The 19685-nt window shown below is 33.6% G+C and overlaps 1 protein-coding gene across 1 annotated transcript; it reads left to right on the top strand.

Annotated features, from left to right (window-relative positions):
• Nucleotides 1–8083: 8083 nt before the first annotated feature.
• Nucleotides 8084–13853, top strand: LOC139481966 (uncharacterized). The gene is made up of 5 exons (XM_071265541.1): nucleotides 8084–8132; nucleotides 9419–9574; nucleotides 9880–10330; nucleotides 10899–11065; nucleotides 11900–13853. The coding sequence occupies exons 2-5, from the start codon at nucleotides 9421–9423 to the stop codon at nucleotides 13738–13740; spliced, it is 2613 nt and encodes an 870-aa protein (XP_071121642.1). The 5' UTR covers nucleotides 8084–8132; nucleotides 9419–9420; the 3' UTR covers nucleotides 13741–13853.
• The last annotated feature ends 5832 nt before the right edge of the window (nucleotides 13854–19685 follow it).

The following is a 19685-nucleotide window of genomic DNA, read 5'->3' as shown; positions in this document are numbered from 1 at the left end:
TAGCCGAGATCGGACAACGTATTAACTTGCTTGCACTCAATACAGCTGAATATGGTCCTTATGTTTCCATTTTCATTGTCTATCGTCTTCTTCATGGATGCATGCTTATCTGTAGTAAGAAGGACGACATTGGGCTATATTTATTTTTAGGAACATTTGGCAACATATTTTGCTTTTCCGTATCACATGTTTTTCAGTGCCACAAGAAAAAAAAAATGTGGGGGATTATTCTTTGTATTTTACTACGCTTTATATTATGTAGAAAATGCCTTAATGCTATACTTTTGGTATAGTGATGATCGTGAGTTACTTTATTGGAAGATTAGAGGAGCCTGTTCAAATCATGCATGGTGTGCCCCTTTTGTATTCGGTGTTGTCAGTGTGGGATGCGTTTTTCAACTCTCGTTATTGCGCCTTTCTTATTGGCGTCGTAAAAAACAGCAACTAGCAAATATTACAAATACATCTGACATGTCAGAATAGAAACTTATTTGCAACAACATATGACAATGACCAAGAGTATAATCTTTTAATGTACAATATCGTCTTTTTTTTATCTTATGTCAGTATGTGTAATCAAACAAATGAGGCTAATAACATGATTTTTACTTGTATAAGCGGAACGACAAGTGTCTCATATGAAGCAGGATTTGTACACCCTTCCGAAGGACCGAGTTAGTATAGTCGTTTTGGTTTGGTTTGTCTTGGTCAATTCCAAGTTTTTTGTGATGTCGGTGTTGTTAATCTATACGTTATTTTTTCGCTTTTCCATTTTTTGCCCTGACGTTGCCGATTGTTTTCGGCTTCTAATTTTCCGTTTCGTTTTGAGTAGGGAAAATGCAGCTAGTTTATTCAACAATGTAATCAGTAAGTTAATGTGCTGTGCTGCGTTTGCCATTGGACAAAATTAAATCGTTCAAAAAAACATTTGTTTATACATTAATGAACGACATCGTTGGTCCAAATTATAATCAATTTGGCATTTAACAGTTGCTGTGAGTACAAGAACAAAAAGCATCCACGTAAGAAAATTAAAATATGTGACTCAACAAAAATATTTGAAATTCGAAGCACTCACAATGACTTTTTGTTTTAGATAATATAAAAAATAACTGAGAGTCAAGTCACTCCATGACATGATCAAAAGTCAGAGTTTAAGTCTAAAAATGTAAAGGGAAATGTTTGTCTTTCATTTTTGTTTCTGTGCTTCTTCGATCAAGTTTATACATGACTTTTGGATATTCTTTGTTCGACATAGTTGTTTGTTTCTACAGTTTGTAAGATATTTATGGCAGATTGTCTGTTATAACCCATGTTTTTTTTTATTTTTGCCTGTTTTTTTTTACGCACACAATGTCGTCAACATAATCGAACTTTATGCGACTGTCATACAGGTCAGAGGTTAAGCTAGCTATACAACCACATAAGGAGATGCCTTCACCATGTTGACCACGCACAGATATGACAGTTGTTCCCATTCGATTGATGTGTTTGAGCTTTTGATTTTGCAATTTGATAAAGAACTTTTTTCCTTCCTTGCAGTCTTTTTGTAACATTACTGATTATATTGATAAAAATAAATCGTAATTAACACTAAACCATTTTCGGTTTTTGACATACTTGAGTTAACAATGATTTCAAAAAATAAATGCTTTATAAGTTCTGTAACTTGATATATAAAAAAAGTAATAAGTTCTTTCAGTTCATAAAAAGTATAATAAGGTTTCATTTCAAAATTGTATTGTATATAGATTGTAAATATTGTTGTTTTTGGTACTGTTTATGACATATTATAGGACATTACCAATTTCACATAACTTAGTTTACACTTAGTTAGAAGATATGCCTTAAATTGTCTACAAAATATGCAATGGTTTTATAGTTTAACTGTTTTAAGTTATTCATTAATTAAATTAAAACTGAATAAATAAGAGTCAGTGATTGTTTATCATCAAAAACACCGGTACCATTCATTTGATCATCTGATGTACTTCAAAGGCGCAATTCTACGTCAGATTAATGTTAACCTAACCATGTATGCATGTGTATGTCAGGGTAAGGTTTCGGTTCCAGTACATAAAATCTTTCAATCGTTTATGGGTGGATTAAAATTAGATAAATAAAATCGTATAAAAAAGTAATAATGAATGGGGTTAATAAATTTCATATATGCCTGTTTGTGTTTTTTTTTGTCACATATTTGTTTGTTTTATACTGATTAGGTTTATATCACAATGTTCAATGCTCTCTCCCTATTTTTGACATTTTTACCTATTATGCCTGTTTGGTGTGTTCACTCTTAGTCAATATATTTGAATTTGATGACATTGTTATACAAGTGAGAGTTTTAACTTTCTATAGAACCAGGTTCAATCCACCCTTTTCTAAATAAAAACAATGAATGTACTATTAGTCAGGAATATGAAAGTTCTAATCAATTCGTATGATTTGTTTGAGCTTTTGATTTTGCCATTTTAATATGGACATTCAGTCTTGAATTGCTCGCGGAGTTCAGTATTCCTGTGAGTCTACTTTTTGTTTGCATCAATAACAAAAGTTACCATAATCGTCTAGATGAATAACGTTTTAGTTCAGATCATCAAATTGTGTAAATAGTTGTTATCGGTTGACTTCAAATATAGTAATTCTTGTGAAAATGTCACTTTGCTCACAAGGAAACAAGTAAACCAAGAGTTCCAAATGGTTAAGTTGAAATCATCCATTCGTAAATTTTACGGACGCCATCACGAGTTGGTCGACCGTTATGAAATTACCGTTTTACAAATGATATTGGATATGTTCCTTACTTCGTAGCTACAATTCCCTTCCCTTTCATGAATGTGACATACCGAATTAGACTATTTACCGGATTTCTTATAATATAAGCAACACGACGGGTGCCACATGTGGAGCAGGATCTGCTTTCCCTTCAAGAGCACCTGAGATCACGCCTAGTTTTTGGTGGGGTGTTGTCAGTTTATTTTCGATTTATGAGTTTGACTGTCCCTCTGGTATCTTTCGTACCTCTGTTGCTTATTCTTCAGTTTTCTATGTTGTGTCATGTGTACTTCTGTGTGTCTGTTTGTCTGTTTGTCTTTTTTTTCATTTTTAGCCATGACGTTGTCAGTTTATTTTCGATTTATGAGTTTGACTGTCCCTCTGGTATCTTTTGTCCCTCTTTTATTAGATTACTCAATAATTTATGTATTTTTTTCTAATCGTCGAGAAAAACCTTGTATGCAGTTTTTACATTTTATCTCTAATATTAGTATAATTGCTATGATATGTTATATGTATATATTCTACAGTGTACAATGATGCTTATTACAAAGACACTAATCTGTTTGAATAATGTATATTCTTCAATCTGTATTGCTTACAATAAAGTATTAATTATTATATATTTTGTCCGGGAATAAATCAGACATTTTTTCTACTTCCGATCGAAGAAAATATCTCAATCATGATCACGTCAAGTGTCTTTTAGCTAGCTATAAAACCAGGTTCAAGCCACCATTTTCTACAGACTAAAATGCCCGTACAAAGTCAGGAATATAACATTTGATATCTATTCGTTTGATGTGTTTGAGCTTCTCATTTTGCCATTTTATTAAGGACTTTCCATTATAAATTTACCCCGGAGATGTATTTTTTTTGTATTTAACTTATTAATGCTCAGTTTCGTTAAATAAATGGAGGATCAGGTTTAGAAACTGTCACCTTCAGTTGAAAGGATAGCTATCAGTCCACTGATAACAAAACTATATGATGTCGATTTCGATTAAATAAAGACGATAATTTGTTACTTCCGGTTAACACATTATCCAATCGAGTATTATACGATAGGTAAGTGTATATAAAAAAGGAGATGCGGTATGACTGCCAATGAGACAACTCTCCACAAGAGACCAACATGAGAAAGAAATTAACAACTATAGGTCATCGTACGGCTTTCAACAATGATCATAGCCAATACCGCACAGTCAGCTATAACAACTTCTTGTTAAACTTTTCAAAATCTTATCTTGCCCAGCCTTTTTCAAAATTTGAAACAAGAGCTGATTGACCTGAAATCGAAATCGGGAATAACTCCTTTAAGAAGACATTGAATTATTTCGGATAAAACATTCTGTTTCAATATTGCATTAGCCTCAACAATTGGGACAAGCTTGTTTTTAAATATTGTTATAGGTTCAGAGGAGACGCACTCAGACACACGGGCTTTATTAAGAGCACGACCAACCCATCGCTTAAAAAAATAGAAAGGCAATATAAATTACATTATTTGATACCAGATCGCGTTAAGACAAATGCAACGTTTCTCCTTAAAAGTTGTTAACATTATTTGATATATAAATTTGTCGACACCGGAAACACGTGTCGTAAGGAAACCTGAAATAAGTAAAAATACATTCGTTTTCTTTCACTTTATGCAATTTTTAGTTAGATGAATAATACATGGAAATGAATTCATCATATATATCAGAATTAAAACTGTGTGTTTGTGCCAGACGAACGTTTCGTCTTCAAAAGCCTCACCAGTGACGCTCGGATGAAAAGCCCCCACAATTGTCCCACTTGCCGCCGAATTGTTCGTGCATTTTTATGAGCTGACCTCATACAGGAACTTCTTAGATAGAATAAAATAAAGTTAACAGTATTACAAACCTTACTTTCCGCTATATAGATGATGTTCTCTAACAAAACAATTCTAAATTTGGTGATTGTGTTGATTGCATGTTTTTCATCGGACGAGAGATAAAGAATACAACAGATACAATTAAGTATGCCTCATATCTTGGCTTACATCTAGCAATTGACAATCAGGATCGGTTGAAACAAAACTTGACGACAAAAGAGATGATTGCAGCTTCCAAATTGTGAAATTTCCTTTTCTATATAGCAACATCCTTACAAAGCCTGAATACGGAGTATATATCTCCTAATTGACATGCACAGTCATCTCAGTATCAGAATCTATGACAAACAAGACGACCTTAGAAGCAATATACCAACTGCATCTGCATATGAAATATACGTTTCCTAACTTACTTATTCGGTATTAGAGAGCTTACAGCTCCTACTCAGACGTAACCAGTCTCTTAGCAGAAAGTTAAAGAACCAGATGCATGCCATAGAACATCTCGTCCTTTTTCTAAAATTCTTCGGTACCACGATCTTGTTTACAAATTATAACTAAGTATAATGTCTGATGCTGAAGTTGTCTATTATATTACTAACGTGTACTAGTGTTCTTTTATTTGTCTTTATTAATATATATATAAAAAAAGAAGATGTGGTATGATATATTGCTAATGAGACAACTGTCCACAAGAGACCAAAATGACACAGAAATTAATAACTTTTTACTGTTTTGTCTGTTTTTGGTGATATCTATTTGACGTAGCTCTATACTTATATATACCGTCATTGTGATATTGTTCTATAATATTTGTATTATCTTTCATTTTTGCTAAATGCGCCTTGTACGTGTGACTTTTTTTTATACATGTGACGTGGCTCTGTACTTATACATTACGGCATTGTGTTATTATTCAATGATAATTTTGTATTCTTTTCTTTCATTTTATAGTGCTTTGTGTATATGACCTTCAATTATTATTAGATACAAAATGACGTTTATGAGTTTTTTAAAGAAATTCATAATAAACATAAAGACAAACGACAAAAAGAACAACGGAAACTTTTTATTTAGATTCTGCAGATAATATGCCTAAAATAGCTATCGACTATATATTGTTCATACTTTAAACGACAAAAATAGTGTATGTATCAACCTGTGTGACGTTTTGTTAAATATTTGTTTGTTTGATATTGAATAAAATCATAACACAATGTTGACTGCTGTACCCCTATTGTTGACATGTTTTGCCTATTACGACTGTTTGTTCAGTTCACGCATAGTTGTAAATATAATTGAATTTGATGCAACTGTCATATAAGTGAGAAGTTTAGCTAGATATGAAACCCAGGTTCAATCCTCAATTTTCTACATAATGAAACGCCTGAACAAAGTAAGGAATATGAGCGTTGTTTTCAATTCGTTTGATGTGTTTGAGCTGTGGATTTTGCCATGTGATTAGGGACTTTCCGTTTTGAGTTTTTCTCGGAGGAGTTCAGTAATTTCGTGATTTTACTTCTTGATATTACCGGGCTTGTATTTCCTATCATGATTTCCTTGATAGATGATTTCTGCTCACAAGAAAACTATACACCTAAGAGTTCTGAATGGTGAACTAAAATCATTCTTCGTAAATCTTAAGGGCAGCATCACGAGCTAGTTGACCGTAACGGAATATTCGTTTCAGCGATGATATCGGGTATGCTCCGATACTTATCTTGTAACTACTATTCCGTTCCCATTTCAATAGTATGACTTGCGAACTAAATCATTCACCGGGTTTGTAATAGCATGAGCTACATGACAGGTGTCACATGCGGAGAAAGATTTACTAACCCTTCCTGCATGTCCTGGGTACCTGAGATTATCCCTAGTTTTAGTGGGGTTTGTGTTAATTAGTCTTTTGTTTTCTATGTTGTTTCTTGTGTACTATTATTTGGCTGTTTGTGTCTTTTTTTAGCCATTGCGTTGTCAGTTTATTTCCAATTTATGAGTTTGAATGTTTTTTTGTCTCGAAAATTCATAGTTTAGTCAACAGATAATTTATTATAATGACCATATCAATGACAATTCCTGTCAACACAGAAGTGCTGACCACTGGGCTGATGATACCCTCGGAAAATAACTACGATTCCGTTCCCATTTCAAAAATAAGACCTACCGAACTAGACTATTTACCGGGTTTGAAATAACATGAGCTACACGATTAGTGTCACATTTGGAGAAGGATAAGCTTACACTATCGGAGCAGCTGAGATTATCCCAAGTTTGTGGTGAGATTCGTGTTGCTTAGTCTTTAGTTTTCGATGGTGTGTCTTGTGATCTATTGTTTGTCTGTTTGTTTTGTCTATTTTTTATATCCTTGGCGTTGTCAGTTTGTTTTCGATTGATGAGTTTGTATGTCCCTCTGCTATCTTTCGCTACTCTTCTATTCCTTAGGTAGAAAGGCCTTAGTTTTTTTTCTCTCGAAAATTCGTAGTTTTGTAAACAGCGAATTTATAATTATGACCATATCAATGATAATTTCTGTCAACACAGAAGTGCTGACTACTGGGCTGGTGATACCCTCGGGGAATACAAACTCCACAAGCAGTGGGATCGACACAGTGGTTGTTAATAAACTAATCATACACAAATCTGCGTTGTGTTTCATAACAAAGGAGTCTAACAAAACGACATTCAACAATACTTACCAAACGGACTTATTGGATGTTAGTGATTTATCGTTAGAATGGTAATCTAAATATTCAAACTACTGTGCAAATGTAACACTATGAAAATAAAAAGATGAGGAAATTCTCCACAAAAGATCAAATGACATGAAAATCAACAACTATATGTCACCATACGTCCTTCAAAAATAAACAAAACCCATAGTCAGCTATAAAGGGGCCGGAAATGACAGTTGAAAACTATTAAATGTATTAAACTAACATCATCACTAATGTACAAAATAAGGAACAAAACAAAAAATAACACATCAACATTGAAGTTGTGAGCACGCACAAGTCAGGTGCTTCCTAATCCAATCTTTACTGACGAGAATTGCCAGTTGCCTGACAAAGATCAGTACTTATCTGGTACCCTTCCGTTGTATATATAAAAACCACACAAAATCGTCAATAGAATCAAAGTACAGTGCAAACCCCAAAATCTTAATCACTCAATGATGTAAATTTAATATGCAGTTTTAGTTTTGAGTATTGACAATATACATTTTACAGCCTCATCCAGATTGATACGAATCCATCATGCTACACTACGCATCATTAGTTAGACATGTGTAAAGGTAAATAATTACATTAGTACATTAACTGTAATGATTTGTTAAACTGTATGTTGTATCATCTTAATGTGCAAATTAACTGCACAGAAAGTAGGACAACGACTTGAACGTCTGCTATCATGTTAGATAATGAGTTATCTCATTAAGATTAAACGTTCAAAAACTGTGACAGGCTTCTTATGCAAAGAGTTTAAATTATTAGCAGTGAGTAATGTTAAATCTTTTAAGTTATTTGTCTTTTTAAGAACTAATATAATTGGGGTTTAAACTAAAATACTAAAGGTATCAATTAAGTTAATTGTGTCTGCTCAATGAACAGTAGTATATGGTTTTCATATGTTGGAACGTAATATTACATGCATTTGCACTTGTTTACCCTCAGTCTTTTAACTATGGAAAAGACAACTCTTACCCAACAGGTCTGACTGTATACACGAAAAGTTAGACCTTTTTTTATAATACACATGTCTCTAAAAGTAGTCTAGCAATTGCAAATCGCGTGAAAAAATAATTTGCTATACATCATCATGAAAAAGGATAACTTCAGGAAAGTTGAAAGAAATCAATATGAAAGAGATCTATGGTGTTACATAGCATTAAAGGGAGATAAATATGTTAATATCAGCTGAACTTTTTAATCACGTCCTATTGTTAAGAAAATATTCAGCCCATCATTGATTAAAAATATCATTTGTCAAAATGTTATCTATCCATATGAAACTTTCCCGATAAATGAGTGGTTTAAGTGTTGTTTTTTTTCCAAATCTGATGAGAATTAAACTACTATAATAAATATAATTCAAAGAGTTTTGTCCCACCTTAATATTAATTAAATATAAAAAAAAAACAAGAATAATTATTTGCTAGACATTTTTAATATGGATAATGAAATTTCAAGATAATTTGTATGTGGCTGTGTGTAGATTATAACATGCCCTTTTCCATATTGGCCCTTGTATCCTTCCGAGACTCCCATATTTAGCAATGGCTGAAATGGTTTAAGAGTTGATACCAGATACAATATTGAAGAGGTGTTATAATCTATTCATCGTATGTGTAAGTTCTGCAGAATAGACAAAAACTGTTTATGACTACAAAAGATAAATCTAAAATGAGTTTATCTCTTTTTCATATGTTTTGTTTTATTTACAGCATACACATGTATTGTAACATTTCTTCTTATATTTGAATATAATAAAGCACAAAAGCAATAATTTGACATGGCTGAGACCAAGTCGATAATAGTTAGTTGCATATTGTTACTACTAGCTATTGTAACTTAATTCTCAGACTTATTACTTTAAACAACGTCATTGTTCGCAACTGTCGTTTAGAAACATTTTGAATGAGGGCACAATAACCAATTACCTTTCAATGTCCCGGGCAGCAATAATAGTTGAACAATTTTGAGGTTATTGCATATTACATATGCAAAACCCAACGTTTTGTAACAAATATGTAATAATAGTTATTATTCTTTGATATTTCAGTCATGACAGAGATGACGACTCAGTTTGGTTGGGATTCCAATATAACGCCATGGCATCGTAACTGTAATAAAACTAGTACATCGCTCATGAATAGCGCTTCCACCACACCGCTTTGGAACTTTGAGACGACATCCGGTGTATACTATCATGATCAAGGTAAAGTCATCATAAATTTTGGCTCAAAAGAGAGTAAATGTATTCGTATCATATGGTTATAACACAATCAACCGACAAATATAATAAAATAAAGCAAGAACAATTTAATGTTATACATTTTATATATATACCTATATATCTGTCTATTTATAAATCTGTTCATATGTTAGTTTAACATATATAATATGCTATCAATATTTACTTATTTATATACAGTTTGCTTATGTGTGCATTTATACCTATGATTATCAGTATTGATTAAAACATGATCATTTGTAAATTTTAAATAACATTATATTTTTCAGATACGTTGAATCCAATGAGCGGCATTTTTAAAATACTAATTATGGTGACTACAATTCTAGGCATGGTCATTGTTGTTATTTTGTATGCAGCTTGCTATCGAATGTGCTGTTCTGGAAAGGAAAAGTACCATGATTCGTGCAAATTAGGAACATTACATGTGGCGCTAACTTTATTTACATACGTCTTGTATTTGTTTGATACTCTGTCAGATGTGTTCTTGTTCTTGCACTATATGACGGTGGGGCCATTTTTTAATTGTTTGCTTGTTTTGGCATTTACTTTCGCACCAGTACTTTTCTTAGCATTTTTGTTCTTTGCAAAACAACACAACAAGTGTGACTGTGGGTACCATAACATATCCTCCTGGAAAGAGAAATTGTGCTTCCAAATATTTGGTTTGGTGGTGGTGGTCGTTTTTAGTCCATTTGCAGCACTATTGCCTACTTTCATGTACGTACTTATATGTAAAAGCCATGTTTATCTATTATACCAGTCAAGAAATACACAGGACTTGTCAACTTCAAACCCAAACTGCATATTCAATATGATGAACACTTCATTAATTTACAAGTTAGTTGGTCATCAGTGTACATCGCATAGGTTTTCATCATGTTGCAAACATACCACAAACATACTACAAAGAAATCGGATACACGCGAGTTCAAAACGACACGAATAAAAATCCTACTGGTTAATTGAGAAAATAAATATCCTAGTTTGCAGTATTTTTACTTGTTTTCAAAATGAATCTTTTTTTTAGAATTGGCCCTTTTTTGTAATATGAAAGCACACTATGGATACGTATAATGATGTTTACAAATCTGTTAGATGAAGCTGTTCTAATCACGCTGTGTTCCTCTGTTGGTTTTAACTATACTGCAAATACATTATGTAAACCATACATGGTATCGTAATGTGTTAACCAAACTCGAAAATGATTTATTACTATTGGATATCAAATGAGTTATCAATCATCAGTTACGTATTTACAGGTTAAACATTTTTTTTGTTATTGTAGTTATGCTCAGATTCTGGCAAGTGGAAAATCTGATATTAACTCCGATTGGGTTGTGTATATTTCGTCTTACCTTACTTTGGTTGAAGCTACATTAGAGTCCGCTCCACAATTAACCATTCAAATTAACCTGCTAATTACGGACATGCATACTGACACTACATATTCACGTGAGTAATTATACATGTTATACAATATACCATGTATGAAGTAGGAATGCATTAAACATCATTCCAATGAAAAAGGTTATCTCATCTCTGTTTAAGTATGTTTTATGGATATGTCCTTTACAGTTATATTCAATAGCTCGCTTCTTGGTACATCTATTTAACAGTTAAGCACCTTAAGTTTGTCCTTTACGCTCTTTGACCTTTTTTTTATTTATTAACTTAGAATGGGGAATGCAAAGGTTTTTCATTGATTTTGATGTCTGATATTTTCCTTAATACAAACTTCAATTCATCTTTTCTATAAAAAAAAACCCGATGTTATCACGTTATTTAAGAACCACACTCTCTGAAGCTTAAATACTTTCAAACTCACTAAGATGTCCTAATATTGGTTGTTGCAAGGCAAATATTCTTTATATAGAACAAACAGCTTAATATTAAGTGGCAGTCTAAATTTCCCATATATATCACTGTTTACTCCCCTAACAGAACCAACACATTATATTATCTATTCATAGGTTCATGCTGAACTGGAAATTATTATATGCTGACATCAATGACATTGTATGACACACGAAAAAGTCGATATTTGCAAAACGTTGATGCCTTTGATGATACTAATTGTATTGTATTCGCATGATATACATTTAAACAATGCATATAAGAGTTGCGGAACGGAAAACTTTTTTATCGAACTCAAATCAGGATTCATCGAATTTGCATGTCATTAGCTGCTTTAATTTAAAATACGCACGTACGCAATGTTCGGTATATCAACAATGTTTATCGTTCCTTTATAATGTAAAAATAATTCTATTTTTTCTTGTACTACAGGAATTCTTCGTTATGTTAGTATAACTACATCTTTCCTTGGACTTGCTTGGTCTTTGAATGCCTTCAAGCATCAACATCGTAAAAAAGAACAGATGGAAGACGACAGCATGTTAGTTAAACTCGTTCACTGGATATCGCGGTTTGCTGAGATATTACCACGCATTATTCTTATTGCCCTCGTAGCCGCTGAGTATAGTATGCTTGTTATGTATTTTATTCTCTATCGATTACTTGTTGGAGTAGTTTATGGCGCATGTGAAAGATGGAATGATGACAACAAATTTCGAGTATTAGAGGAACCGGATTTATTTTTGGGAATGATAGGAAATATATTTTGCTTCTGTGTATCAGATGTTTATAAATGCCACAAGCAAGATCAATGTGGGGGGAAATGTTTTGCATGGTATTATATAGTATATTATGCAGAAAATGGATTATTACTGTATTTGTGGTATAGTGATGATCAGGCATTACTTGAATTGAAGGGAAGAGTAACATGCTCAAAACTCGAATGGTATGCACCTTACATATTTGTAGTTGTAATTTTGGGATTCATTCTTCAACCTTCATTTTTGTTCCTGTATTATCGGTTACGTAGAACACAACATGAACCAAAAAAGGAGAAAAAAACTAAAACATCATACCATAAAACTACGTCACCTGATATATCAACGATTTCGTCGAATCGTTGCATTGGTGACAGATACCAAGAGCAAGACCTACAGAGACACCAAAACACTTTGCACGATCCTACAAAAAGTCAACAATGGGAATCAAAAATTGATCAACATCGTGATAATCAAGAAAATCGACAACAATCACTCGATTACGATAATGCTCAACTGATCAACAACTATAATGTCGAAGATGAACGGTCAAATTTCTCACAATTACAAAAATTTGGGAGATCTCACCAAACTTATGAGCAGTATCCGGTAGAACGACAACATTTTTATCAGGATCACCAACAACCACTCGATAACGATAACAGTCAATTAGGCAATAATTATAATGTCAGATATGGTCGAGTAAATATCTCAAATTTGAAAAAATATGAGAGATCTCATCAAACTAATGAGCAATATCCAGTAGAACGGCAAAACAATTATCAAGATCAACAACAACCACTGGATAAGGATAACAGTCAACTGGGCAATAGCTTTGATTTTAGAAATGAACGTCCAAATTACTCACACAGATTTGGGAGATACTCAGGTGAACGACATACTAATAACCAAGATCGGCAACAACCCATCGAAATAAATAACGGTCAACTAGAAAATCATAATAACTATGATGTTAGAGATGGACGGCAAAAACTGCAAAAATATGAAAGATCTAATCAAACCAAAGAGCAATATTCGGGTGAACCGCATAAGAATAATCAATATCTAAATCAAGCCCTCGATTATGATAATGGTCAACTAGTGAATAATTTTGATTGGAGAGATAAACGGCCAAATAATTCACAATTTCAAAGATGTGAGAGATCTTATCAACGTGGTCACCGTTATTCAGGTGTCCGGAACAACGGTTTTGAGTCACACGGTATTACGGATAAAAGAAGCAGGAGTACTAATTTGTATAGCAACGAAAGGCAAAATGTGGGACAAATTTCCAATCAAGATACAACTCAGATGCAACATAGGGGTAATAATTATTCCCAACGTGGGTGGTATAATAATCCATCAACATCTATTGGTTGGCCTGCAGCTGCAAACAATCACAAGTCTAATTTTGCATCCAGATTTCATAATCAATCATTTGTAGGAAACGTAGGTCGCGTTAATTCTGTGGGACAGTATGACAGCCACGAGGAACACGCGTTTAGTGGTTATTGATGGAACTTACACAGAAGTTGCTCGGAATTATATAATCTGCTTAAACACATTTTGCTTTAAAAAGAAAAAGAAAAAAAAAGTTCACTTATTTAACAAAACCAATAGATACAAGTACGCACATATAATTCATTTGAATAAATTAAAATTTCTTTTTAATTATATTCCTGTGTTATGATTTGTCATTTGTACTTGGAAAACATGCAATTGTTTTCTCTAATCACACGAATCATGCTAGAACTTTTTATATTTTTTTCCGATATAGTGTGATAATAAATGTTGCAGGAATTATTCGACAGGTATGATCACTACGTAGAATTTTTTCGTATGCAAAATATAACCTTTTAGAAATTGAGAATATAAATTGGGAATGTGTAAAAGAGACAAAAACCCGACTATAATGCAGAAAACAGCCGGCAGCCATGGCCACCAATTGGTCTTCAATACAGCGAGAAAATCCCGCACCCGGAGGCGTGCTTCAACAGACCCCTAAACAAAAATGTGCACTAGTTGAGTGACAGTGAACGTCATACTTAACTCCCATACACATAAAAGAAAAAAAATTATACAAGACTTACAAAGGACAAAGGCCCCTGACTTGTGATAGGCACAAAACTGCAGCTGGATCAAACATGCTTTTTGAGATTTCAACCCTCCCCCTATACATCAAGTCAATGTAGAAATTAACGTTCATATAAAAGTAAGGACATATGATATGATTGCCAATATGCCAACTTTCAACCAAAGTTAAAATGAAGTGGATTTTAGCAGTTTAGAATTTTTTGCGTGCAAAACTCCGTCATATAATATTCCTTTTTGCTACAACAGAAGATAATCAGTACACTGGTAAAGCATATATCGGTACTTTAAAAGCAGCTTTCGGTATCAATTTTGATAAGATAGTTCATAAAATGTTTTAGTCATAGTCATCGTTGATCAAGTGTTTCTGTTGAGTGTTCAACTTACATACATGTATAGAAACATAGAATACAATTTCTACACCAGTATATATTATTCAAACTGATGTGAATTCACAATACATTGACTCACGTATTTAATACATGTACAAGCATCTGTACAGCCCTTGAATGGTGTAAAGTTCCCAAAAAATAATAACGTGTATGGTGTAATGGTGTATGGTATATGGTGCAATGATAGATGATGGTTTAAGGAGAACGGGGATATGGTATATGAGGAGTAGTGTGTTTGTGTAATGTGTATATAAAGTGTGATTATCAAAGTTTAAAACTATGCAAAATATTAACTGAAAATTCTGATTTTTAATTTTATACATTATTTTACAATATTGTGATTTTGTAGCCGCACGCTTTCTTAATATTCAAATGCATTATGGGTTATTTCTGACAGAACAGCATAACAAAAAAATGTTGCATGACCTTATTCTTGCTTTCATTCAGTTTGGTTTTTTGATAGTGTTTGGTCTAATTGGCAATCCTTCAATGTTTTCTTTGTATTTATAAGGAATTCGTAGTTTAAAAATCAAAAGGATTGTGTTTAATTTCTTTGTTTGTACAATGAAATAAAAATAACGCAATATGACATGTTAAATTTATATGGTTTGGAACGAACAATCTTAGGAACAGAGTGGCGAAAGATATCAAAGGGACATTCCAAATAAACTGACCATGTCAATGAACACGTTTTGATGTATACGCTTTTGAAAATAATGTCAAGAGTGCATTTGACTATGAAAAAGCAAATTGCAAAGACATCTGCAAAATTTCTTCCTCGATAAACGAAGAACCCAAAGTTTTAATTCAGCTACTTAAAAAGAACATAAACATCTCTTTCGGAAAATTTTCTGATATCTTGTCATGTTGATTTTTTTCTATGTGCGTAATATCCACCGTTGCTAAAATTGCAGGATTTTCTCCCCTTCCGGAACATCTGAGATCATCCCAGGTTTTGTTTGGTTACGTGTTGCTAAGTTTTTAGTTTTCTTTGCTATGTGGACTTTTGTTTGTCTTCTCGTCGGTTACCGTTTTTCGCTATGACTGTGTCGGTTTGTTTTCGACCTCTGAGTTTGATTGTTCCTTTGGTGTCTTTTGTTTCTTTTTTTAATGTTACCTTTCCTTGCAAAAGTAAAGACACGTACTGTACATAGAGGAATTTTTGTAGAGTTAAACATAATGTTCCCAATATATTTTTGCGGAAGCATAGTTATAAGAGTTAATCAGATCTGCACACACTTTTAGTGTAGCAGTCATGTGTTCTCGTGTATGGCCGAGTAGAGATCGAATAATGGTCGAATGTGGTCGCGAAGGGATCGGGTATTGGTCGAGTTTGTCTGGCATAATATAAATATACAAGTCGCAGGGATCTGGAAGCAATCGGGCATTGGTCGAGTTAATCTGAAAATGATCGGATATTGGTCGAGCAAAGGTCGAAATGATCGAATACTGATTGGTAAATTTTTTGTATTCCGACCAAACTCTATCTTTATACGATCCTTTCCCGATCAATTCGACCGCTACTCGACGAATTCTCGATATTTTCTCGAATGACTTGCTTCTCGATCCTTACTCGAATGTTTTTTTCACATGTCAAAAACTCTCGGGTAGAAAGTCAGATCGATGACGAGCAAGGTAGACTATCCCGAACATTCTTGTCGATTGAATCATACCAGCCTCCCGATCACGTAATTTGTCTTGATCGGGCTTGATCGGGTTGATGTGATCGGCAGTGTGAACCTAGCTTAAGCAAGGCTCAGACTGCCGTTCAGACCAACTCGATCAAGATAGATTAAGCAATCGGGAGACTGGTCTAACCCAATCGACAATAGTGTTCGCGATGGTCGACTTTGGTCGTCATCGATCTGACTTTCTACCCGTGAGTTTTTGACATGTCAACAAAATTCGAGTAAGGATCGAGAAGCAAGTCCCTCGAGAAGAGATCGAGAATAAGTCGAGTAGCAGTTGAATTAATCGGGAAAGTATCGTGAAGAGATCGAGTTTGGTCGGAATACAAATGGTTTATCGATTAGTACTCGATCATCTCAACCTTTGCTCGACATTTCCCGATATACGCCAACCTGTTCGATATGTGATCCAGTTCAACTCGACCAATATACGATCGCTTCATGATCACTGCGATTTCTATACATATTTTTTATCCAAGACTAATACGGCCAATAACCGATCTCTGCTCGACCATACACGAGTACACATAACTGCTACAGGATTGTTTTAAAGGGCGACTCTCATAATTTTTTCATCCGCACACATTTTTTTTTACTACTAGTATTTATTTTTAGTTCCACACAAATTCCTGTATGTTCACAAGGAGGGCTGAAATTTAAAAAAAAACTGGACAAAAGATACCAAAAAGAACAAACAAATGCAAAGGTTGAACCCCACCCGACACAGCCCTAGCAAAAAACGAAAACCGACAAAATGACAACAGTCCACAAAACACAACATAGAAAACTTAAAACTTGGTAACATGAAACCCAACAAAACTTGTTTTTCTTTGGAAGAGTTGTAGATTCTACTTTTTAGCCCCGGAGTATTTTTCATATATGAAAGTAATTGTGCAGTAAATGTCATTATTAGACAGTTGATGACTGATTTAGCCTCAAAATTGGTTTTTAAGAACATCAAGAGTTTAGTTTATCTGTTTTAAAGGGCTATTTTTGTTTGAATGTTCTTTTCGAAAGTCGAAAACGAAAGACAAACAATTTTTATTGATATATATACATGTGTAACAGTGTGAACAGTTTCTGAAAAAGTAGCAGTCCATGGAATCGAAATTTTATATTTAGCAAAATTTGGGAAATATGTGACATATTGTATTTTTGCTTTTTAGTAAGAACAAGTAGGATGTTGCCATGGACACACCAATGAAATATAAATATATTTAACCACTCAACTACTGGATATCAAATATATGGGGAACATATACATTATATTAATAATTACATACACATGCATATAAATGACACAAAAAGTAGGCTTGATTTGTAAAAAGGCAAAGAAAAGGGGATGGTAAAATGTATGTATTTTGCTATCTAACATTAATACTACATGTAATCCAGTGTCAAATTTCATTTTGTGGTGTCATTTTCAAACTCCCTACTTCACTCTCACGGAGTTTTTATAATCATTGGGATCCTCTGTGTGCTTTCCTACTGAATCTAACCAAATAAACAGAGAATGTGTTCATGAGACACAGATACTAGCCCAGCTTACATAAGAGGTTACAAAGAGTCAATACCCAAGCACGGTAAATGTGACGCAACATCATTTCGTTATGTATCTGTGCTTGATGGTAATAAAATTTGGTTGAGGCAAACTAAAATTAGAGAAAAGAAACTCATTGTTGGGACGTACTTCCCTACTTACGGACAGATAAGGATTACACGTAATACCCCCCCCCCCCCCCCCCGACTGCAGCGGGTCATATAAAAAAATGCAGACGTTTTTGTATTGAAATTCTACATACATACCTGACGAAATCCCGACTATCCCTACAACCCCTATACGATGAGGGCGATATGGTCTGGTCGAGATCAGGCTGAGATCAAGTATAGTTGATTTGGTCTAGCTGGTCGAGTAAAGATCATGTAGAGATCGTAAATTGATCGGAATTATCGAGTATGTATGCAATTAGTGGTCGGATTTGAGTCGTTGTGAAGTCGTAAAGGAATCGTGACTGATCGTGGTAAGGTCGTGTACAGTTGGATAGCAGTATGGTAGAAGTCGTAAACAGGCCCGATCAAGAATCTGATAACGCTTGGTCGTGGACATGTGGACAATCGGGATCATCAGATTGATCTGATCGGCAGTGTAAACCTAGATTAAGCATTTAGCATATACTATAATCAAACCTATATCACGGAAAAGAAAGTATTTTGTTATTGTACCCATGAATCGAATTGTACCATTTATTGCAGTGTAGTCATGTTAAACACAATATTTCTTGATTTTATCAGCAGTAACAAAAGTAATTTATCTTCTTAATATGCAGTGCACATGCTCACAAAGTAGGACAAGTACACGATTAACTGATATCTTGTCAGATTATGTAATCTATTTGCTTAAAATTTGAAGTTCAAATAATACAATTCAAACGGATTTTGTCGACAACAGATTATAATAAGCAGTGAGTTTATTTAAAATCTTTTTAAAACTTATTTTTATAATTGTCTTTTCAAATTTATTATCAAAGTATTCAAACTAGCTATTTCAAATATGCTTTTTCGTTTATCTACAAAACTTAGCTTTTAAAAGAAACTCATTATTCACATACTTTTTTTATAAATAAATATTGCGTGTGAAATGTGAAGTATGGATGCATGCTCAATTAATTAATATTCACGCAATTACTACCCCCTGATACTTAACTTGAGTTATCGTATAAAAACCAAAGCTTCTCAAGTCTCCGCCAAAGAAAAACTCACTGCGCAGCTGTTGTACTATCGGAAGTGTATAGATATGTATCAATGTTTGACATTGGACATACGATTAGCGGTTAGCATGTGATTAGAGTAAGGAACAGTGGAAATAGTAAATGAGCAAATTAAATATTTGCATGTTGGCTGTTTCGAAAGACGCTGCGTGAGAATTCATCTTTATAAGTCTTAAACATGAAAAGTAATGACAGTGTCATTGCTAAAAACGAAAGGAGACCTATATACTGATGCACCAGAATACAAAGTACATGTAAACCATAGAAAAGTAAAGACTGGGCAACACTAGCCCTATGAAACCCGGGGTTGATCCAATGTTTCACAGACAGGAAAAAACTCTTATATGTTATTTGGGAAGCTGAAATTCCAGATTTTCATAATTTTCACACGTTTAAGAAGACAGGTCGGCTTTTTTTGTTAAATCATACTTTCGTATCAATTGTTCACGTTTAACAATATTAGATAGATGTTTAACAACAATCGTTCAATCAATAATTTTCAAGAGATAGAAAGCTATTTA

This window comes from Mytilus edulis, chromosome 7 (assembly GCF_963676685.1).
Source record: "Mytilus edulis chromosome 7, xbMytEdul2.2, whole genome shotgun sequence".
Classification (NCBI taxonomy): domain Eukaryota; kingdom Metazoa; phylum Mollusca; class Bivalvia; order Mytilida; family Mytilidae; genus Mytilus; species Mytilus edulis.
The sequence above is the reverse complement of the archived record's forward strand: the minus strand, read 5'-3'. Positions and strand labels throughout refer to the sequence as shown.